This window comes from Molothrus ater, chromosome 1 (genome assembly GCF_012460135.2).
Source record: "Molothrus ater isolate BHLD 08-10-18 breed brown headed cowbird chromosome 1, BPBGC_Mater_1.1, whole genome shotgun sequence".
NCBI lineage: Eukaryota > Metazoa > Chordata > Aves > Passeriformes > Icteridae > Molothrus > Molothrus ater.
The window spans coordinates 69,020,513-69,043,927 of record NC_050478.2 but is presented as its reverse complement, the minus strand read 5'-3'; the positions used below and the strand labels follow the sequence as shown (position 1 = coordinate 69,043,927).

Here is a 23,415-nt window from a genome sequence, read left to right as displayed (position 1 = left end):
CCCGCCCCGCGGGGCCGGCCCGCCTTCTCCTTCCCTCCCCGCCAGACCGGCCTGGCTGGGCGCAATGTTTTGCCGGAGCGCGGGCCGGGCCCTCCGGGCTCTGGCGCCGCTGCAGTTGCAGCCGCCCGCCCGGGCAGCGCCGCTCACGGCCCGGGGACCGGCCGCCTGCTACGGGTAAAATCCACAGCCGCCTCCCGCTCCCTTTCCCCAGCTCCCTCCTCCCTTCCCGCGGCTTGGGGAAGGGGGTGTTTGTCAGACAGGCGGCGGGATGGACGAAGCGTGTTAGCAGAGGGGGGGGGCATCGGATCGGGAGGGTGACAAGGTGACAAAGCGGTGACTCGGGCAGTGTTCTGAGGAGCCTGCTCTTGCTTTCCATGCGCCCCAAGGATCCGTATCAGGTCCCGGCAGGGCAGGACGTGCCGCTCACCGCCTCCCCTCGGCCACCTGCTGCTGGTAAGGGGGCTCCCTGGAGGTCGCCAAGAGAACGCATGTATCTAATCTATATCAGGCTGCTTATTCCGCAGAGGAAAGCTGACATAGTGCCATAATTTTTTCCCTTGCACAGATACAGAGCAGGTCGTATTGTAGCACAGCTGAAACAGGGGTAGTTCCCAGATTAAGCTGCGCTCCTGCAGAGTACGAGGTGAAGCACAAGATCTGCCCACTCTACATCTGTGCTGCCTTGGTAAACATAGGCAGTATGTATCCAGTGCTCCTCAAAGAGTTATGCACCTTAACATTACTGATTCGAAATATCAGGGTGGGTTTTTTGTTTTGTTTTACCAGAGTTTCTAATTCTGTCAACCAACAAAAAAACCATTCTTTACAAAAACTTATCAGAAGTGAAGTCATCCTGCTGACAAGCAAACTGATGAAGTGATTTCAAACTCACAGAAATTTGGTATTGGGAGGACTAAGTACACCTTAGGTGTTGCCAGTTCCAATACAATTTCTCAGAGCATAAAAAACCCAACTCATTTGTTGTCAGTCCTAAAAGTGTTGAAAATACCCTCTACGTAAACTCCTGGATTTCAGTGGACTTCACACCGAGGCATAATCCAAGAATGGAAAAGCATCACAGACTCAGCAAAATTCTCAAGGCCCTGATGTTAATAATTAATCCTAAAAGCATAGAACCATGTGAAAAAAAAATTGGAATCAGGAAAGCAGAATATATAACTCTGTCTTTTAAACTGTACGTTGCTAACCTGTTTTTAAAAAGGTAACATGATGTTGATTATTTCTGTTTTGTTAGGAACAGAAAGTGGTTTGGCAATTATTAATCATACGCAAAAAACCCCAACACATAATTATTAAAATTTTATAAGAACAATGTGCTGATATACTGTGGCAAGAACTATGATAAAATACCTGTTAAAATTAATGACAAACTAAAAGATGGCATATGAAAAATAAAAAGAAAAAACATATAAAGAAAAAAGTGAAAGTCAGTATTCAAAAAGGGGCTAAGGCAGCTGTATGAGTGCTACATGCAAAATTTGAATTGTGAGGTGTATAAAGCACATCAAATGTGATACGTGGTCTATAAGGAAGTTTAGCACTACAGGCAAACTATCATTTAGATCACATTAGCATAGCCATTCAGCAAAACTCACAAAGTCATAATTACACAATGAATTTCTTTGTGCTGTACTCTTGCCACAGAACTGCATTTGTACTCCAGTTGTCAAATTGGATCTGCACATAAGGAGCTGATACTATTCTGCACAGTCACAGCTTTTATTGAGGCATGTGGCATGATGGGTTACACAGACCAAAGTTTTATGTAAAATCACAATTGGCTTTGTGTTGAAGAGGTTCTGTGGTTTAACTGCCACCTATGTATTGGGAACATGAGTTTGCAAGCTATTGCTCATTTTTCTTCTAAAAAGGGTCTAAATTAGTGGGATTGTTTTTACCGGTAATCCACCACTTTCAACTCTATACGTACTGTTGTACTGTAAGTAGTTCAGACTTTATATATAAAAATTAAATTGTTAATAAATTGCCCAGTGCATATCAAGGAATAGAGATTGTTATTGTATCTAAGACTGGAAAACAACATGTCTCTATGCACATGAAATTCACAGTGATTGAACTCATGGGACATGAATATTTAATCTAGGTAAAATTACGGCTACTCAATAGGTAACCAAATTGCAAGATTTTTATCATATTAGCTTTAAATAAAATGAATTAGGCTGTTGAAAAGATGTTATGCAACCATTAGGGCACAAATTTGCCTGAAAGAACAGATGTAATAGTTTATACTGTTAAGAAGATACTTTGAATCTGTGCTGCTTCTGCTTCTCACTAGGGATTTGTATCTGGACATGGTTTCTTGGGTCACTTATTTGCATTTACAGATATGTCCTGCTTTGTACTCAAGATTAGTGTAGGGGTTTAAGTGTTGGGGCTGAGAGATGGCCTGTGCAGTCAGTTTCTGTGGTGATTTTTAGTGGGTGGATTTATTGTCCATGTGGTATTTTCCGATTAAGTGTTATATCCTGGTGAGATTACACTGACAGAAATATTACTATCACATTCTTCTTCTCTGCTCTCATCTCAGTGCAAAGTGGTTTTCACTGCAGACCCTGTGGTGCATAAGGAACAGCAACAATAGATTGTGGTTTCTCTGGCAGATGAAGAGGTTCAGTTTAGCAAGGTGAACATCAGCCATGTTGAAAGTTATGCTGTGACAGAATGAGGTTTCTCCTCTCTAATGTATTTATTTCAATGTTTCTGTAGCCATGTAAAGCTGCCTTTATAATTTCCTGGTTTCGCCATCAAGACTGTTTTCCCACCCCCAAACCTTTAGCCTAGGTATGAATATACCTAGGTATATTAAGTATATTAAGCCTTTAGCCTAGGTGAAAAGTAATTATTCTGTATTCCTGGAGTGACCAGGTAGTAATTAAAATTAACACTGAATCTTTTCCTATTTCTCTCCCTGTCCTTAGTACTTCAATAACATCTGCCAAAATCCAAGTGAATGGAGTCCACCTGCATTATCAGCAAACAGGAGAAGGAAGCCATGCAGTTCTTCTGCTTCCAGGAATGCTAGGTTTGGAGATTTTATCTTGTCTTTGTAGAGCAACCACTTCTTTATCCATTTGGTCTCCAGCAAGAATGCACAAAACTATTTTGTAATGTATTCATTATTTAAAAAAAAAAATTGCTACACTTAAAACAGAAGGGAAAATGCAGAGTTGTTCCCATCAATTTTTAGAAGGTTTAATTTACCTTACTGGGTACCTTTTATACAATGTCTTGACTTACCTAGTGGTCACCTGCACTTTTGGTTTTAACTATGCAAAGGTGGTGTCCAGGACAGGTGGCAAATAGCTACACAAGGTGGAAAATAGCAGAAGGGGGAGAAAAAATCAGGTCAGCTATATTTGTTACACAGAGTGAATTATGCATTCTTCTTTAGAAGCTGGATGGATTCCAAATGAATTTATAGACATAATGTAAGCCTTACAGTTTATTGTGAAAAATTCGCTGTTAAAATTCATTTTTTGCTTAAAGATGTATTTTCACATTTTGCTTATTCAGGGCAGCATCATTAAGATTCTCAGTGGTTTTTTGAGATGGACAACAGGTTCTGCTAGTTAAGTGGTGTCTGTCCATTGAAAACACTGTTTTTGATAACAACCTTTTAAAATTAACACAGCCTATTTTTTCTGGGTTCTTGCAGTTCTTAAGAATCCATCAGACTTACCAACAGTTCATGGCAGGCTGTCAGTAGGACTGTTACTGTGCTCAGAGTTGGGCAAATGCTTAATTGAATTGCTGGATAAGATGATAAAATGTCAAGAACTGAGAGCAGGAAAAGTTTGTTCTTCTTGGCAGCAATGTTTTCAAGTCTTCATGGAGTTGTTCTTTCTTTCAAAGAATTCTCAAGGGGAGACTGGAAAAAAATTAATACTAGTAATCCTTCAAGCAGTCATATGTACCAGTCTATTGATTTTAAACAGCTTTTAAACTAGCAAAACTAGCCAATGCAAACTCTTTAAACAGAGATAATGTATTTCTTCAGTTGTGAGCAATATTATCCTTATTGAAGATTATTTATTATTATTTTTATACATACATTGCTATCATCATAGCAGGCTATATAAAGCCTCTTTTATAACTTAGACCCTGTTGATGGTATCTGAGGACAGATTTCTCCAACTAAACAGAAAAAACCTCTTAAATGCCTTTAAATGCCTTTTTAATATAGCAATGGATAGCAAATTTTGTATTTCCGCACATTTAATTTGAACAAGTTTTAATCAAATAGTATTTGATACTATTACCACATGATCACAGCAGAAACAAGAGTATTACCTTCATGCTAGGTTACCTTCATTCATAGATAGCTTTGTGCAATAGACAGGAGTACTTCATGTTAAGCCCTTTGAAGGTCTGAGTAATTAATAAAAGAAATGGTTCTACACCAGAAAAAAGGCTGCATACTAGAAAAATAAAATTATATAATTCTATGCTTCTGTGTCACCACAGTCTCCTCAGGCAACAAAGTATTTAAAGGTCAGCTTTAAGCACCAATAGAGATGATTTATCAAATCATAACTGTCTGGCACAGTGCTTTTCACTTACAAATTTGTAGCAAAATATTCCTGCTCTCTCAGTTTCACCTGTATTGCCCAGGTAATATGGGCAATTAAATGCCCACATTTAAATCTGTCAAATATGAATCCCCACTCAGGTACCTCAGTTTAAGATGCTGTATTTAATCATATGTGAGAATGCTGTTCTTGATAACCTTTCATACCTACCAGAAAGGGTTTACTCTGAACATACTGCAGATGCTTCTAAAGATTTTAGTTGTGGCACTTTCTGTCCAAGAGTGGCAATGAATAGTTACAATTAAAGAGTACTTCACTTGTTGGATAATCTCTTCTTTGGAATAAAGTTACAAGATTTCCCCAGTTTCCCTTTAGAGTACGTATACTATGTTTGCAGTATGGTGGTTAATAAAATTGAAAAATTATAATGTTTCAGGGAGTGGTCAAACTGATTTTGGACCGCAGCTTAAGTCTATGAATAAGCAACTTTTCACAGTTGTTGCTTGGGATCCTCGGGGTTATGGAAAGTCCATTCCTCCATCTCGAGACTTTCCTCCAGATTTCTTTGAGAGGGATGCAAAAGATGCTGTGGATCTTATGCAGGTAAATCTATTATGAGATTTTTATTATTTCTTTTTTTTTTTTAAGTTGTTTTCCCTAAATTTTGAGAAGGAGGAGTGTTGTTTCCAGCAGACAGCAAATTATGAAAGACCATACAAATGAAGGCTTAAAAGTGAGCATATACACAGTATTCCAGAAAATATTTTCTTCTTCCACCTATTCTGCAAGATGCATAGAGGTTCAGCAGTAGGAATTAATACAGAGCAATATGCTTTTATTCTAAGACCCTGCCCTAAGTGGTTTGCAGCCAAGAACCATATAAGTTTAGTTAAATGTGTGTATAAGAAACAAAATCTATGCAAAGTAATTTAATTGAAGGGATTATCATGCTGAAGGGCTCTTAGAAAATTTTCTATCAAAGACAATCTTGGCATTTTGCCTTGAGCAGCCTATTTTAAGCAGCATTTGATTCTAAAAATTAACTTGATGCTTTGCATTTTACAGCATATTACTGAAGTAATTTTTGTGGGAAATCAAAGGCTTCCCGTGACCATATAAAATCTTATTAATTAATACAGCTATTGTGATTATAAAGAATCTGGCCTAAAGCTGTTATTATTTCTCCTTCTTGAAAAATCCTTCAGATTTTTTATTCAAATCTGAGTTTCTGTGTTCCTCTTTTATTCTGTCCTATAACTGCTGACACTATTTTCTGGTTTAGCTTTAGCTAATATTCTGGCATTTTTATATTAAGATATACAGTCTCTTTGGTCATGTTAAGTTGGCAAAACATTAAAATTCCAAAAATATGAGGCAAGATTCTGACAGTCAGTCCAACTGTATTTCTATAATAAACTATAACCTTTCTGAAAACCCATCTGAAACTGGAAATGTGGCCTTCCAGGTGGATTCTGCATAGTGAAACAAAGTAAATCTGACAGCAGAATCGGGATTAAGACACAGATTTGCCCTCTAACCATAAAAGTTATCTCTCTGCACTGTAAATCTTCAATTTCTTCTGCTACACTAGCAAAGAAAATAAAGATGCTGCCATGAATAGGTGACAAACTTGCAGTCTAAATGGTGTCCCCCTTTCTTGTGTCTGATCAAATACTAATAAATGCAAAATATTAAACAGAGCTTTCCCTAAAGGGAATGTAACCATGTAGCTTCCAGCCAAACAGAACAACAGCCTACCAGTCTCTAGAGCTGCCAAAGCAAATGAGGCATAGCATCCTGTTTTTTTGAAGATGTTTCTCAATATAAGCATATAATAACAACTTACTAAAGTGTTTCCAAGTGTGGGAGACTAGCTGCTATTTTAGGATATTATTAGGATAGCGCAAATCCCAAGGAATCATTCCAACTATGATTTCCAGAATATAATGGTTTATATACATCATCCAGCCAAAAAACACATCCATATGGGTGAGCTTTCAGAACCTTTTTTCTAGTCTCCTTCAGATTCTGGTGTCTCTGCTGGAACTGTGAGTGATGCAAGATTTCTGTGAAATAACAAAAGCTGAAATTATGCAGGGTATTTAGGACCTCTATGCAGAAGGCTCTGTTCTGTATCTCCATTTGTGTTCTGTGAAGGAGTTTACTTGAAATAAAAGGTGCATAATGCACCTGAGCCCACTTTGCTGCCCTCCACCCCAATGTCTAATGCTAGCAAAGTCAATAGCATTAAAACAATCATTAGGGAAATAATTAGTGTTGATATTTAAGAAGTTCTTACTCTTCAGAGCCACTGTCCTAGCAAAAGGATGGCCTTGGGCTTTTGTATGTTTTTGTAGATCAACTGCAACTTTTGCTTGTGCTACACTCCCTGTGGTGCAGTGAAAACATACATGCAGTGCAGAGCGATGTTGTATTGCAGCTCACTGTTGTATGTGGTCATTGGATTCCATTTTACATAGGCCTGGATGGAGGAGGTGACTTCAAAAGAAATTTTTTTCACTCACTGAGTAAAGGCAGCACAAAATCACCCACAAAACTGTGCTGTGCAATCAGCTTTCAGGTGATTGCCCATGTTATATTAGTGACCTGTACTGTAAATAGTTAAAAATTAAAGCAAGCAAAATGAACACCTTATCCAGCACATCTGTTACATCACATTGTTTTTCTGAAGGCTGCAAAGGATAAATTAAATTCCTCCTGCTGGAAAGGCATCCTGAGATACCCCAAAGAATGCATCAAGATAAAGCCTAGTAAACATGAGAAATACTGGAGGCAAATAGATCTCAAATAACCTAGCATGAAGAACAAAAATTTAATCAGCTATTCCATCCATCAGCCAGCTTTGAGCTCCATCATTTGCTATTGGCAGTACAGGAACAGGAGCAACACCAAAATTTAACCTTTACAAGCACTGCTGCCAACCTCCAAAATCTGCCAAGATACCAGGAGCCCTTGAGCAGCACAATAGGCAAAGTTGGACTAAGATGAACTACTTCTTCATCAGACCAGGGCCAACTTCTGATCAACTGCAAAAATTCAAAGTTCTCTTTTCTTGCTATGAGCTCTCACTTTACATGTCCCTTTCTTTCCTCTACCTTATTTATTTTCTGTTTAGTAATTACAGCTTTGCAGAGTGAAATCTAAAATTGGTGAAAACTACAGTGAGCAGAATAATGAGGATAAAGCCGAAACCATCAAAGCCTTATAGGGATAGAAGTCTGCTAAATATTGAGTTGATTAGTAAAGTTGTGACTCAATTGAGCATTAAGTTTACAAGCAAAGTAGAAACTTCTTTTTCTCCCTCTGTAGTTGCTTCTCTCATTGCCTGCATTTTTACTTTCTTCTGTCACAACAAAGCGGGCCTGGACTTCTGACATCACCAAGCACCAAAGCAACTCATTCAACTAAGCAACTCATTCAACATTGCTCTTTTATCCTCCAAAAGTACAACATACTCCTTAATTACATCTAAAAGGTTGTAATTTCTGCAGAACAAAGGCAAAAAACAGTGCAAAATATATTTTCTTTGAATGAGTTCACAAACCACAGTTCCTATATGCAAAACCATTGGTTCACCATCATCCCTCTACAACCTTCAGATGAGTGCCTTTACCTTCCCCACTCTTTCTCCACTGAACATAACACACACAAAATTCTCTCACCTGTGACTATCAGTACTCCCTATGACCTATAGTGATTATGAGGAAACAAGGTTTTCAAATTCTAGTAGAAAGCGTTATCACAGAATCACAGAACTGGAGTTGGAAGGGACCCATCAGGATCATCGAGTCCAACTCCTGGCCCTGTGCAGGACACTCCAAGAGTCACACCATGTGCCTGAGAGCATTGTCCAAATGCTTCTTGTACTCTGTCAGGCTTGGTGCTGTGACCACTTCCCCGGGGAGCCTGTTCCAGTGCCCAGCCACCCTCTGGGTGAAAAACCTTTTCCTGATATCCAACCTAAACATTCCCCAACTCTTCCAATGCCATTCCCTTGGGTTCTGTCACTGGTCAGAATGAATTAAGGTCTTGGTTGTCATATTTTTTGCCCTCAGCCTTCCTTTTGAAGAAAGACGAATTTAGATATTAATGTTTCAAATTGCAACTGACCGTGAAGTAACATTTCAAACATACAAACTTCAGAAAATGTGAATAAGCAACTAAAATTTGATACAATCCTTTAGAAAATACTTTAAGTATTTTTTTGGTTGTTACCAAAAAGCAGGGGTTTTTTTAAGCTCAGATAGCATCAATAAACCAGATCACTGGCTTCCATTTTTCAAATCTTACACTTTTATTTTTCTTAAGTTTAGCTTAATCTTACCATCCACACTGTGATAGTCTTTGCCAGCTTCTACACCAAGAGAATCCACGTATTCTTCAAATCATCAGGCTCTCTGAAAAGGTCTTTACTCTCCATTTAAAATCAGCTTTTCTTTTTTTTGAGAGCTTTTTAAAACACAGCAAGAATCTAATAGGACTACTGCCTGTTTCATTAAAGAGTTATAGAAATTGACAATGGCAGGTATAATTTCTTGTTTTCTAAATTTGACTTTTTAAAAGCATTTTTATGTATAGCAAGAAAACTATGCTTTCTAATTATAAAAGCTAACTATAGTCCAACTATGTAGTGTTGTGCCTAAAACATTGCGGTTCATTTTCAAGAAATATTTGACATTTGGCTGTAAAGCCAGCTGATGATTTGCATATAACTTTCTTGTATGAATCAAGGCACTGAAGTTTAAGAAGTTCTCCTTGCTGGGGTGGAGTGATGGTGGAATTACAGCTCTCATTGCTGCTGCAAAGTACCCAAATCTTATCCACAAGTTGGTTGTCTGGGGAGCAAATGCCAGCGTTACTCAAGAGGATGTGAGAATTTATAATGGTATGTAAATGAATTAATTTACTTTCTACTTGACCCAAGGATCTTAGTCATGTGACAGCTAAGTGGAAACAAAGCTGAGGACACAACAAACCTAAAGAGACATGACACGAAATTCACTGCATTGTGAGGTATAGGGATAAAGTTATGGTGAGAAACTCTCTAACAATTACTCTAACGGTAATGTAATAGATTTTTTAACAAGCCCTTACCAACTTAGCCTGATGAAAAGCAGAAGTTACAATAGCTTATCAGCAGTTGTCAGAAAGTCAAAGTTTTGTTGTTGTAATAAATTTCTAAAAATACATTCCAAATAATGCTATCAAATTTTTTATCTCACATCTTACACAACCTTTTTAAAACCAGGTCCAGAGATAATTACTGGGCTAGCTCATTACAGCTTTTGCCTCTAGGGGCTATATAACATAGGGAGTAAGAAAATAAGTTCATAACTTACCTTTTAAGTTCAGGAAACAAATGAATCATTCAAGTAAATGTCCCAAGGTGTCTTTACCATTTGCATTCTTTCCAAGTTAATTATTATCATTAGAAAACCTTTGCAAAGTAAAGAAATAGGGGACTTCTGATCCTTATTCCACCTAGGGAATAGGGCACTTCTGATCCTATATTCATGTGAAATAGAATCTGAGATCACTGCTCACTATAAAGAAAATTAGGAAGGAATGGTTGGCGAACTCAGAAAGGGGCCATATTTCCTGTTGAACATAGAAATGAAAAGAGTTAACCATGTCAGCTCTCAACAAATGTAACCCAGTATAATTTCATTTTAGTGACTGGAATTTGATTTATACCAGCTGTTAAATCTCTCTCTCTTGCTTCAGCAAAATTACAAGTGTATATGTATCGCACATCTGTATTTACCTCACCTATACTAAAACTAAAAGTGGTAGTAGCAGTAATAATATATTTTAGTTCAGAAAGCAAAATGCTTTTTAGCTCTGTAAAATGCTTTATTTCTTTACATGTTTTTATAGTTATGATTTTTTTTGTTGTATAACTATGAAATGCACATCTCCTCCCTACACAACAGACTAAAATGTAAAAGAAAAACTTTAAAAAAGCACCCTATTTACATAGAGCACCCACTGCAATATTGGCCTTTGTCCTTTGTAAATTGTTGCTTTCAACATCTCTCCCTGGCTGAAAGAGCTCAGAAAGTAGCAGCACAAGTCTTCTACAACTGGCTCATCAGTGTATGCAGCTGCATTGGAGGGTTTGTCATGAAAGAAAGGTGTTGATTTGGTATCAGTGTCCTTTCAACATTGGCTTCTCCCTTCTCTTTTTAAATTAATGCCAGCCACAAGGATAAAACAGTAGATTCTATATGGGAAACCATTGTTCAGTAGCACCTAGCCTGGAGTGAGCAGACTCATTTCCAATCAGATGCTGTTATAAAATACTCTCAGTCACTGCTACCTTTGTCATTTGGATGGACAGGTTCTCTTTGTTAATTAACACCTAGTTCCTTTCTTCCCTTAATTCCCCTTTGAAACCAATTAAAACCTTTGCTAGTGGCATACTTTGCAGTTTGATGATTCAGTACTGTGCTGTTCTCTGCTGTGCCAACTTTGTTTCAGATTTTGTCAGTGCAAAGCTGTACAGCTGGAATGTAGTTTAGTGAAAAGAACCCTTTTGAATACCTAGTTTGTGAGCAGTACCAAAAATTTTAGAGGAAAAAAATAGAAAAATCTGATAAATAAATAGCTAAAATGTCAGATTATCTGTACAGTTTTAGCCAGCCTGCCATGAGTCACAGATCTCTACTGAGTCACTTGTTTTTGTCTAAAACTATGGCAAATCTACCATGATGTCAGCTTACTGGAATGCCTTAGTAAGAGCTTCCTTCCTCTGAGAGTTGGTAGGAGCCATGGAAGAACTTCCATCCATGAGTTGATGCAAAAGGCTGGAGGATATGAAAAAGAACTGCCAGGTCTAGAACCATGTTATGAAACAGTCCTGTTTTTATACACAAGGTAGCCCTTGAACTTCTCTTGTGAAAGCCTTCCAGAAAGAACCATCAGAAGTTTTAGGACTGAGTCCTTTGAATATTTTGTTTTTTTCTGGTTTTCCTTGTGACAAGGAAAATAATAACAAGATGTTCCTCTACAATTGAGAAGACCACAGCAGAGATTGTACAACTGTCTTGGTTTTTTTTTTTTTACACTCTTTCCATACTATTAATTATTTGAAATATTCATTGCAGTTTCAAGTTTGAAATACATATTTGCAGTCTGGTTTGAGAACTTCCCCATATTAGGTGTGGTTTGTACCTTTTTGCTGGAAAGGACATAACATATTTCAACTGTCTTTTGTGCAGGCATCCGAGATGTTTCAAAATGGAGTGAAAAGGTCAGGAAACCACTGGAAGAGCTGTATGGACATAAATACTTTGCAGAAACCTGTGCGGCTTGGGTAGATGGAATATCACACTTTGCTGAAAATTCAGATGGTAAGGCTTTCACAATATTGAACTGAAGCAATTAGAGTAGCAGGCAGTTCTGGATAAAAAAAAGTCTAACAGTACTTCTAGCAGCCAGTAAAAGGAGGACTCTGCATATGGCATTAAAAGCTGGGTCTGACTCACACTCAGGAATAACACAATTACTCTGTAGATGGTTCACAGAACCAGAAAGGTACAAAGGAAAACATTTCTGGAAAACATTAGCTGCTGAGGTTCTCCTCTTGTTCCACCACAAAACTGCACTATTAAGTCATTGCTTTTGTGCAGACTAAATAGGAAGGATTCTGCTCAGGCAGAATCTTTCTCTCCTCTTCTGTCTCTGTGTCAAAGGATTATCTCTTGGTGACATAGTTAAGATGTACCAAAATCAAGGCATGCTCTTTTCACTTTTTGCAAAACAGAGCTGAAGAACTCTTTTAAACCTTGTAGCATGTGAGTTAAAAAAGAAGGGACTTCAGATTTTGATAACTCAGAATTTAAAAAGCACATTTAAAAACACTATTGAAGCAGCTCAGATGTTTAAAAATAAAACAAAAACAAAACTACACAATATAAATTTTTATCCCTGAAGATTTCTGCAATTACTCTTTACAGACCTTTACAGCCAAGGATATTATGAATAATAATCTGCAGTTCTATTTTGATTCAGAGTGAATTTGCTTTTAATTTGCCTAAAGCAGTAATTCATAATGTATTAAAAAAAAGGAGTTTGTAACTCATATACACATTTTTCTGTAGCTCTGATAATGAAAGACAGAAGGTAATGTACATTAACAGGCAGCAGGTACTACAGGGAAAATATTCCTTCATGTCATATTTTTTCCATAAATTTGTGTATAGGATCAACACAGGACTAGGACTTTTCCTAGTAATGTGATGTAACAAATTATGCTCCAATTTATTTTAGCTTTTCTGGAATCTCCTTAAAACTTTTTTTCTGAAGTGCAAAGCCCAGGCTGGTGAATCTGTGGCTGTGACATCCCTTCACTGCCTGCACATGCCTCAGACACTGAGATAAAGTGACTGTGAAAAAGAAGCCACCAAGAAACATGTAACAGGAGCTGAATTATCTAGATGCTGAAACTGGGTCAGATATTGGGAGAAGCCTAATGTTTGCTTCAAGAGATGAGCAGCTATCAGACTGCAGGATTTTTTCCAGGGGAAAACCAGTTTGCCAACTTAGATTACAGACATGCCACCTTGCAATTAAACTTAAAACACTGTAACTAAGGCAGAGATACAGCAGATATAAGAAAAGGTGTTAATAAAAGCCATCAGAGATAAAGGGAGGACAGCAAACCCAATGTTGGCCAAAACCTCAAGCTTTTTTAAAACTAGACTGTTTTCCCTGAATGAGACAGCTCTTAGTGTAAAATACCATAAGAAATGAACTTTTAGAAGGAGCTAACAATTAATGAAACTGAGTAAGTTGCATAAAGTTGCAACAGCCAAGATTCTTCTTGCTGTTCCATGCTTTTAGAGTAAATATAATTTAATTGTTTTCGTACAATACAGTTTTAGGACTGAAAACAAGGAAATAATAGTTTGACTGCCAGCTATGTTCCTAGATAAATAACCTAAATTTACCTGGAGCTTGTTCTGAAAAATAGTCAACATTTCTGCAGGTATTAGAGGACTATGGGTAAAATATTCTAAATGAAAATATTTAACCAGTAGAATTCCAAACAAAGGCTGCATAAATAACCAAATAATTGGAAAAACTGTAAGACAGCCTCTGACTTTAGAGCTAAGGAAAATGTGCATGTATGAACATTAATCTTGCAGCTGTTGGTAGCTGCAAGGTGACAATTGCAAATAGACAAAGTTATCCCAAAGAAAAACAGAAAATAAAGCCCATCAAGGATGTTTTGCCCAAAGATTGCCTTGCAAGAATGTGGTAAGTTAGGCAGTGAGTTTGGAAACCAGGTTACTAAGAAATGAGGGAAAAAAGGGGAGAAAAGTGTATGAGTAAAACCATTAAAATTCCTTCTAATGAGATTAATGACTAGAAAACAAAATTATGAATGGGTGGGAAAAATAACTTCTGAATAGCTTTAGTACAATTCATATCAAATGGTTATGCAGTTGTGCTGGGTTTGCATGGCCAGGTTTTGGTACCAGGGGGGTTGCAGGGTGCCTAGAAGCTTCCTCTGTGTCTGGCAGAGCCAATGCCAGCCTGCTCCAAGATGGACATACCACTGGCCAAGGCATGATGGCAGTGACAGCTCTGTGAAAACCAACTTAAGAAGGAAAAAAAAGTTACTGTACAGATGTTACTGCAGCCAGAGAAGAGCAGGGTGAGAATAAGTGAGAGGAACAACTATGCAGCCACCAAGGTCAGTGAAGAAGGAAGGGAAGGAGGTGCTCCAGGACGTGAGATTTCCCTGCAGCCCATGGTGCAGACCCTGGTGAGGCAGCTGTGCCCTTGCAGCCATGGAGGTCCATAGGGATGTAGGGATCCACCTGCAGCTCTTGGAGGAGCCCACACCAGAGCAGGTGGATGCCCAAGAGAGGGCTGTGTACCTGTGGGAAATCCATGCTGGAGCAGGCTCCTGCTGGGACCTGCAGATCCATGGAGAGAGGAGCCCACACTGGAGCAGGTTTCCTGGTAGGACTTGTGACCCAGTGGGGGACTTAGGCTGGAGCAGGCTGTGCCTGAAGGACTGCACCCTGTAGAAAGATGACTCACCTTGCAGCAATTTGTGGGGAACCACTGTTTGTGGAATGGATTCATGTTGGAGAAGTTCATGGAGAACTGTTTCCTGTGGGAGGGACCCCACACTGGAGCAGTGGAAGGACTTCCTGAGCAGCAGCAGGAACAACCCTGTCATGAACTGACCTCAACCCCCACTCCCCATCTCCCTGCACCACAGAGAGCCAGAAGGTAGAACCCAGGAAGAAGCTTCTAAGATTTATTTTACTTCTCATGATCCTGCTTAGATTTTGTTAGTAATAAATTCAGTTAATATCCCTGAGCTGTTTTGCCCACGATGGTATTCAGTGGGTGCTCTCTCCTAGTCCTTATCTCAGCTTGGGAACTTGTTATTCCGTTTTCTCTCCCCTGTCCACTTGTGGAGGGAGTGATGGGGAGGCTCAGGTAGTTGCTTGGCATCCAGCTGGGATCAGTCCATTAGAACATTGCAGACTGCAATGAGCCTGGGAGGTGCAACAGATATGAGTACAGCCTAAGTTAATTTGTTCCAAAAAAGTAGCAAATCTTGTAACTTGACAACTGCTGTATCAAAATGAAGGTTAAGGTGGGGGCCATAAAACTCTAAGGCTGAAAAGAACAAAGCTGGGAATGAGATTCATGTATTGGCTTTGAAGAGTCAAAGGGAGCCTGGAGGAAATAGGGAACAGAAGTACTTCATTCTCTGTATCCTTTTGTGCTAGTATCCATTAATAGAGCAAATTGCAGTGAAGTAAGATTTTGGAGAAAGAAATATTAATTATAGTCCTGCTTACATAGTTCTGTAGATTAATCACACACAATCCACAAGGAGAGGCAATATCTAGAGCCCAATGGAGTTCAGAGCCCTTTATGGAAGCAGTTTCATCTTTCATACAATTTTAAACCAAAGTGTGACCTTCATTTGTTTTCTCCCTAGGTAATATCTGCCAACAGTTGCTGCCAGATATTAAATGTCCCACATTTATAATTCATGGGGAGAAAGACCCTTTGGTCCCACAAGCTCATGCAGAATACATTCATAAGCACATCAAAGGCTCTCGGTAAGTTAAATGATGGAATTTTTATAAACCCTCGTTGAAGAAATGAAGTAGTTCAAACTCACTGTTTAAAAAAAAGTATTTGGACAGGTTCTCTCTGCCACACAGAGAGCTATTCTAAACTTCCCTAGCAAGTTACAATGCAAATTGGGTAGCTGGACTTTCCTTGCAATATAAAAAGTACAGTATTTTAATAAGCTCCTTCCTAAAGCCCTCTGAGTGAAACCAAGTTCCTTTTCTTCTTTCCACTACACAAACTACTACTCCCTAAGCTTTATCAAAGCAAGCAAAGTTGTTATGACCATTGCATTCCTTTTGCTATAGGAGACCTCATTTCTGTCCTATTCAGCAGAACAAGGAATTTAGATGCTAGAATGGAGAGAGATTCCCAGTTATTAGAGAGAGAAACACAGTTCACTTCTGTTTGCTCTGCCCTAATGATGTGAACAACCTCAGAGGTTCTGTTTCCACCTGTCCCATGAATTTTCCATGTTTTTAAGAAAAGCAGAATGAGGAAAAAAAATGTACAAGTGTGCTCAGAAACATTACTATATAAACAAGAAAAATCTGCTTCATGTGTGTTGTGGTTTAACCTCAGATGGCAACTCAGTACTACTCACTCCCTCCCTCATGGGAACAGGAACAGAAGCAGATGAGTAAAAACGGAAAAAAAAACCCTCATGTGTTGCAATAAAGACAGATTAATAGTTAAAGCAAAAGCCACACATGCCAGCAAAGTAAAACAAGGACTTCACTCACTCCTCCCACAGGCAGGCTGGTGTTCAGCCATCCCCAGGAAAGCCAGGCTCCAACACACAGCAGTTTCTTGGGAAGACAAATGTCATCTTTCCAAACATCCCCCCTTCCTTCTTTCCCCAGCTCTGTATGCTCAGCACGATGCCATAGGCATGGAATATTCCTTTGGTCAGTTGGGGTCAGCTGTCCCAGCTCTGTCCACTCCCAACTCCTTGTGCACCCCCAGTCTCCTCCCTAGTGGAGGAGAAGTACAAGTACAAGAAGGCCTTGATGCTGTCCAAGCCCTGCTCAGCAGTAATAGAAACATCTCTGTGTTATCAACACTGTTTCCAGCACAAATCTAAAACAGCCCCATAGCAGGTACTGTGAAGAAAATTTACTCTATTCCAGCCAAAAACCAGCACAATGTGAAAATTCTAGAAAGGCTTCCTATAAAAAGCTGTGATTTTACCAGCTGAATTTTCTTCATGAATTGGCACACAAATGCAAGCATTCTATTACTACTTAATAACAGACTGTGATGATTAGCAATGGAGAACAGAAGTAGTGGAGAGGGGGAAAAAAGCATTTTTATGAATGCAAAGTGTAGGGAACTGTTTTGCTGGTGTCATCTCAGTGCAAAAATGAATGATACCTCTAAGTCAGCCCTGCTGATCATAGTAATACATTCTGCTACAGGAAAGATGAGAACAAGACATCTTCCTCACAATTTCATGCAGGTGTTTTATTTCATGTCTGCTGATTTGTCATTCCTACATGGCCTGTTTAGAACACTTACCATCCTGCTTGGTTTCACTGAGCTCCAAAATACTCCAGTTGCTGACTAAGGCAAATCATCCCAAGAAAATAGACAAGAATCTGATAGCTTCTCTTTGCAAGACAAGTTAAAGAGAAAACACTGTTAGAAGTTGCCATCCAATAAAATGTAAAACAGTGATTCTTTCCATGCCTTTGTGCTGAAGTGCTCCCCTTTATGCTTATTTGTTGGAAAAGAAACCAGACTAATGGTGTTCCCAGAAATAAATGCTTGGGCATATGGTCCTGTTCTTTCCTGGTTGCATTGGAGGTGCCAATTTTCCATTGTAAAGCAGAAACAGAAGCTTATATTCAGTATTCTTTCAGTAACACATGCTTCTACCCTCAGTTTTTCTTGCCTTGACTTTTACCTAGTAGTAAAGTAGAAAAAGCTTCTTCTGATTACAGTGCAGATACATTGCTGGTTTCTCTCGTGGTGAAAGAGTGTGCCATTATTCTGAATTTGCATGGCATGGCTGGAGTCCGGTAGCATTACAATAGTCAGAAACATTAATGGCAATAGGAAATTGCATGCACAGTGCTTTAGTTTGTGCATCTGTGCGCTGCTTACCTTTCAAGAAACAGACTTCATGAAATCCAGACAGAATTCACTAGACAAGCTGGGTATGTTCACATGCTGCTGCTCTTTTCCCAAAACAAAACAGCACTTGGCACCACCAAAAGGAGGTGATCCCTCTTGCTCTAGTGGGACTTTGACAGGAAGGCAACATACTATCAGTCAAAATGGTTCCAGCTCTATAGGAACTGCTTAATTTGAGGCAAAACAAGACAATTTAAACAATTTCCCATCTCCATATAAAGAAGTGTTCATCCCTGATATATAAAGGTTGTCTCAGATAGAAAGCAAGAGTAAGCAGAATTTTAGGCATGTCAGACTCATACTTGTATTATAAAAAGTTAACCTTATTCACAGGTACTACTTCTAAGCTTTTGGCATAGCCAGAGAAGTTCAGACTTATCTTTTTATTTTAGTGGATGAATGGTTTCAGTTTTGGATTGTCTTTTTGCAGAAAGATTAGACAAAAGTACAAATACTAACCAAGTTGAGGTAATGACAAGAACTCTATGTTTCACTGCCTGGCACAATTACTGTTCTCTGAAAGACGCAAAAGTGCTCACGTACTTTACATACCTTTCAAAGATGCATTTTACGTAGGTTTTGGAACTTATTTTCTCTGAAGATCACCTAAAAGTTTTCTAGAAACTGGGTCTAGGACACAAAAATTTGGTTTAGGCTTATTTTATCCTCCCAAGAGTGGGACAAGTAGTATGCTTGCTGTTCCAACTGTTACTGCGGTTCACATTCCAACCACACTCATAAGGACAGTACTTAAAATAAGAGTTACTACAATTCCTTACTGGGTAACCAAGGGCAAGGAAAATGCAACAAGCATTTTAATTACCTATACTCACAGAATAAAATGCATAATCAGTGGGGTTTTTTTTCCTCTTTTAAGGTTGCTTCTGATGCCAGAAGGAAAGCATAATTTACACCTGCGTTTTGCAAAGGACTTCAACAAAGAAGTGGAAAATTTCCTACGCTGACATGAACTGTAAAACAAGTCAGAAGTGCTTAGCCTTTGCCTTGTTTAGGAATTTTGGTTGGAATTTCCATTTGCAATGGAGTTGCAGGTAGGTTTGAGTCATGTAAGAAAAACATTAAACATATTTGCATGAGAAGCATATGTCTTAAGAACACAGAAGCCTCAGCAATCAGAGCATACCATTGTAATGCAAGATTTCTAACATGTCTTTAAACTTACTTGTTGCCACCCAGGCTGAACAGCTGTTCTTTGTCCAATAGAGGTGTTAAGAAAGACAGAAACCATGACCTTGAATACATGCCTTTATGTGCTCTTAATATTAAAGGACAAAAAACATTGTAAGAATTAGGATTCAGAACTGTTACATTGAGAAATCTGGCAAAGTCACAAAAGCTGAGAGGATAATTGGGTACACAGTTTCTAGAAAACATGCTTCACCACCACTATCAGAAGTCATTCAGATGCATGCCTGCTTTACAGAAGTTCCTTTGATACCAGGCGCCTTAAGCCTCATCCTCCTCTCCTTCCTCTTCAAACTCGCCCTGCTCATCAGCAGTGGCATCCTGGTATTGCTGGTATTCGGAGACCAGGTCGTTCATGTTGCTCTCGGCCTCCGTGAACTCCATTTCATCCATGCCCTCGCCGGTGTACCAGTGCAAGAAGGCCTTGCGGCGGAACATGGCCGTGAACTGCTCCGAGATCCTCTTGAAGAGCTCCTGGATGGCCGTGCTGTTGCCGATGAAGGTGGCCGACATCTTGAGGCCGCGCGGGGGGATGTCGCAGACGGCCGTCTTGACGTTGTTGGGGATCCACTCCACAAAGTAGCTGCTGTTCTTGTTCTGCACGTTGAGCATCTGCTCGTCCACCTCCTTCATGGACATGCGGCCCCGGAAGATGGCGGCCACCGTCAGGTAGCGGCCGTGGCGGGGGTCGCAGGCGGCCATCATGTTCTTGGAGTCGAACATCTGCTGCGTCAGCTCGGGCACCGTCAGGGCGCGGTACTGCTGGCTGCCGCGGCTGGTCAGCGGGGCGAAGCCCGGCATGAAGAAGTGCAGCCGCGGGAAAGGCACCATGTTGACGGCCAGCTTGCGCAGGTCGGCGTTCAGCTGGCCGGGGAAGCGAAGGCAGGTGGTCACGCCGCTCATGGTGGCCGACACCAGGTGGTTGAGGTCCCCGTAGGTGGGAGTGGTCAGCTTCAGGGTGCGGAAGCAAATGTCATAGAGGGCCTCGTTGTCGATGCAGTAGGTCTCGTCCGTGTTCTCCACCAGCTGGTGCACGGAGAGGGTGGCGTTGTAGGGCTCCACCACCGTGTCCGACACCTTGGGCGAGGGCATCACGCTGAAGGTGTTCATGATGCGGTCGGGGTACTCCTCGCGGATCTTGCTGATCAGGAGGGTGCCCATGCCGGAGCCCGTGCCTCCGCCCAGCGAGTGGGTCAGCTGGAAGCCCTGGAGGCAGTCGCAGCTCTCCGACTCCTTCCTCACCACGTCCAGCACAGAGTCCACTAGCTCGGCGCCTTCCGTGTAGTGCCCCTTGGCCCAGTTGTTGCCAGCCCCGCTCTGACCTGCGGGGCAGACCACAAGCCACGTGCCACATCAGCGCCCCACCCCGGGGACAGACACAGGTGATGCCACTGCCCCTTCCCTCTGGGCCCCTCCCCTCTCTGCTATGGGGATTCAGGCTCCCCAGCTCCCTTCCATACTCGCTCCAAGCCTCTTCTGTGTGTGGAGTTCCAGGAACTCCTCCGTGCCACAGTCACTCACCAAAGACAAAGTTGTCGGGACGGAAGATCTGTCCAAAGGGGCCGGAGCGCACGGAGTCCATGGTGCCGGGTTCCAGGTCCACGAGGATGGCACGGGGGACATACTTGTTACCTGTGGGGGGAACCGGCAGCAGCAGCAGCGTTACAGCCCCGCAGCAGGCAGCCGGTGTCACAGGAGCCCTGCTGTGCTCCCTTCCACCTCCCTGCATTTCTCTGGGGAGGCACTGTCACAATCAAGACTACGGTGTTATCAGAGCCTTTCTGAGAACAAAGGTCTCTTAGAGGAATCGCTGGCAGATGACAGCACTTGTTCAGGGATATTTCCAGCCTCAATGAACTGTCATGGCTGCCCCATTTATTTGAAGAGATCTGAGCAAGCAGGCACTTACCAGCAGCTTCATTGTAGTAGACGTTTATCCTCTCCAGCTGCAGCTCACTGTCCCCGTGGTAGCTGCCCGTGGGATCAATGCCGTGCTCATCGCTGATGACCTCCCAGAACTAAAGGAAATTTTTGAAAAATGGCAATTAGCCATTTCCAGTGCCAGTGGAAACAGCTGGCCAGTGCCAATCACACACCCCCGGTGCAGCCCATGCATTCCGCGGCCCTGACCACTCCCTCGCATGGCAGAGCAGCTGCCGGGTGGGAAGGTGAGTCAGTGCACAAGGGCTTCACTGGCCGCAGCAGCTGATCTAGCAGGAGGCTGACGAGCAGCCATAGCACTGAAGTGCAAGTTAATTCCTTTGTAGCTTGTATCCAAAGGGTAGCCATCTCTGGCTATATCAATTTGGCGTCCTCCCATTGTCTAGCATTGGCTTAAGACCCTGTAGCCACTACAAGACGGCAACACCCGCACACGTTCAGTGGTGAGGGTGTGTGGCACTAGAACACCTCCCGTTCCCTCCCTCGGCAGCCGGCGCCGTGGCCGCAGAGGGGCGAGGCAGCGCGGGATGGCCGCGGCTGCCCGCGGGAAGGCCGGGCACGCCGGACGGCAGCGCGGGCATATCCCTGCCCCACCCAGCCCCGCGGCAGCTCCGAGCGGCAGGGGCCGGCATAGGGGCAGGAGCCACGACGCCTCAGCAAAGCCCGGGTCGCATTTCGTTTCGGGAAGCGCCACCCGCGGGGCGCGACCTGTGGGAGCGCCCCGCTTCCGCACCCGTCCGTACCTTGGCACCGATCTGGTTGCCGCACTGCCCGGCCTGGATGTGCACGATCTCACGCATGGTGCCGGTGTCCGAAGCTGCCCCTGCTGCTGTTACTGCCTCGTTCCACGCCGCTCCCGCACTCGCAGCTGCGGCGGCCGCGCCCCTCGCTGCCCCTTAAATCGGGCGGCGCGCTCCGCCCCGCCGGTGACGTGCGGCGGGAATGGCGGGGTGCAGGGTGGGGCCCGGCATTGTCTCCCGCGCCCCGGTCGGGCTCCGCGTCCGGGTCCGGGTCCGGTCTGGGAGGGGCAGGCTGCGAGCTCCTCCGTATGCTGAGCGCCGGTGGCTTGGGGTGCCGGGGGAACTTCGCCTTCAGCCGTCGGGGAAAAGGCCGGGATCGCATACGACGTGGCTTATCTTGGAGTGAAAAAGTGAAAAAGAAAACAAAACCGCCTAACTCGTCTTTGCACACCTGTTGGAACTCGTGCCCTTGCTTCCTTCGCCTCTACTATGCCACAGCAGCAAAGCACATGCTGCTGTGTTTTGTTAGTACTCTCAAGCCTGTATTTCTAGCTCAGGCCTGCTTAATCATGTTTCAGTATGTTAGAAGCACAAACATAATTTTCCATAGCTCGGGTACCTGAAACAAAGCTTGAGTGGTGATGTTAAAACCCACAGCCAGTTTCAAACACAGAACTGTTTTAGATAGTGCTGCTAAACGTGTATACAAGAGGCTCTGATTTCAGGAACACAGAGGGCTGGCATAAAATTTTATGCTGCTGCTAAAGAATGGCTTTTCTGGGAGTTGCCCAGCAGCGATAGCAGTTTAACACACACAGGAATGGAATATGTTTCTTTTTTGAAAGTGAAGTTATCTTCTTTGTTACCAGACACCTGCCACACCTCATTTTGGAAAACTCTGAATCCTGCTAGTAGCATCTCTGCTTGATCTCTCCTAGAAAAAAAGACCTGAGAAAAGTACGTGGTGGATGACCAAGGGAAGAGGGACAGTTCAAGGACAACAAGGAGAATATAATTGAACCAACTGTGATACACACCTGTATCTGCACTGCTGCCAAGGAGAGAAACAAATTTCAGCAGGATCTATAATTGATTGTGCAGAAACTATTGAACTTGATTGTAAAATAGTACTTGATTCACAGCTCTAATTTTTTTTCAGAAGTCAAAGTAGCTTGGCTACCCATCTGGCCACCCTGTTGAGGACAGCCTTACACTAGCGCCAGGGAAGGGAGATGACAGCCCACAGTGAAGCAAGGAATAGGTTGATAAGGAGGAAGCAAAACAATGTGCCTTGTGTTCAGCATAATGGGACTGGAGAGATTCACCTTAAAAACAACATAAAAGCACCAAGCTTGCCTGGTAATGCAAGCTCTAAAACTTTGCCAAGCGTCAACAGGCTCAGCATAGTTAACATTGTTTATTTTGTGAAGGCTTTTGAAATGTCTCCTTTGACATCCCTGTAGGCCAGTTGATGAGGTATGGCCTAGATAAATGGAGAGTGAGATGGAGTGAAAGCTGGCTGAGCTGCCAAGCTGAAGGGCTTGACATCAGAGGCATGAAATTCATGTTGAAGCCACCACTGGTGCTGTACTCCAGTGGCTGATCCTTGGCCAACACCATTTAACCACTTCATTAGTGAGTTTAATGGCAAGAGAGTGCACCCTCAGCAAGTCTGTTGATGATACAAAATT

The 23,415-nt window shown here is 41.9% G+C and overlaps 2 protein-coding genes across 2 annotated transcripts; one reads left to right on the top strand and one right to left on the bottom strand.

The window, feature by feature from the left end:
• The first annotated feature begins 24 nt into the window (after positions 1 to 24).
• Positions 25 to 19,029, top strand: BPHL (biphenyl hydrolase like). Its single transcript, XM_036405896.2, has 7 exons — positions 25 to 174; positions 2,961 to 3,064; positions 5,008 to 5,174; positions 9,324 to 9,477; positions 11,813 to 11,944; positions 15,565 to 15,688; positions 18,715 to 19,029. Exons 1-7 carry the CDS (start codon positions 65 to 67, stop codon positions 18,800 to 18,802), a joined length of 879 nt encoding a protein of 292 aa, XP_036261789.1. The 5' UTR covers positions 25 to 64; the 3' UTR covers positions 18,803 to 19,029.
• A 61-nt stretch (positions 19,030 to 19,090) lies between these two features.
• Positions 19,091 to 21,860, bottom strand: LOC118701253 (tubulin beta-1 chain). The gene is made up of 4 exons (XM_036405889.2): positions 21,728 to 21,860; positions 20,953 to 21,061; positions 20,565 to 20,675; positions 19,091 to 20,365 (listed from the first exon to the last, which is right to left on the bottom strand). Exons 1-4 carry the CDS (start codon positions 21,782 to 21,784, stop codon positions 19,305 to 19,307), a joined length of 1,338 nt encoding a protein of 445 aa, XP_036261782.1. The 5' UTR covers positions 21,785 to 21,860; the 3' UTR covers positions 19,091 to 19,304.
• Between the last annotated feature and the right edge of the window lie 1,555 nt (positions 21,861 to 23,415).

Excerpts from the sequence above, each read along its gene's own strand:
- LOC118701253 (XM_036405889.2), bottom strand. The coding sequence starts at position 21,784 with ATGCGTGAGATCGTGCACATCCAGGCCGGGCAGTGCGGCAACCAGATC. Across the intron at positions 21,062-21,727 it reads GCAACCAGATCGGTGCCAAG|TTCTGGGAGGTCATCAGCGA; the intron begins GTACGGACGGGT and ends AATTTCCTTTAG. Across the intron at positions 20,366-20,564 it reads TCCCGACAACTTTGTCTTTG|GTCAGAGCGGGGCTGGCAAC; the intron begins GTGAGTGACTGT and ends TCTGCCCCGCAG.
- BPHL (XM_036405896.2), top strand. The coding sequence starts at position 65 with ATGTTTTGCCGGAGCGCGGGCCGGGCCCTCCGGGCTCTGGCGCCGCTG. Across the intron at positions 3,065-5,007 it reads TCTGCTTCCAGGAATGCTAG|GGAGTGGTCAAACTGATTTT; the intron begins GTTTGGAGATTT and ends ATAATGTTTCAG. Across the intron at positions 9,478-11,812 it reads GGATGTGAGAATTTATAATG|GCATCCGAGATGTTTCAAAA; the intron begins GTATGTAAATGA and ends TCTTTTGTGCAG.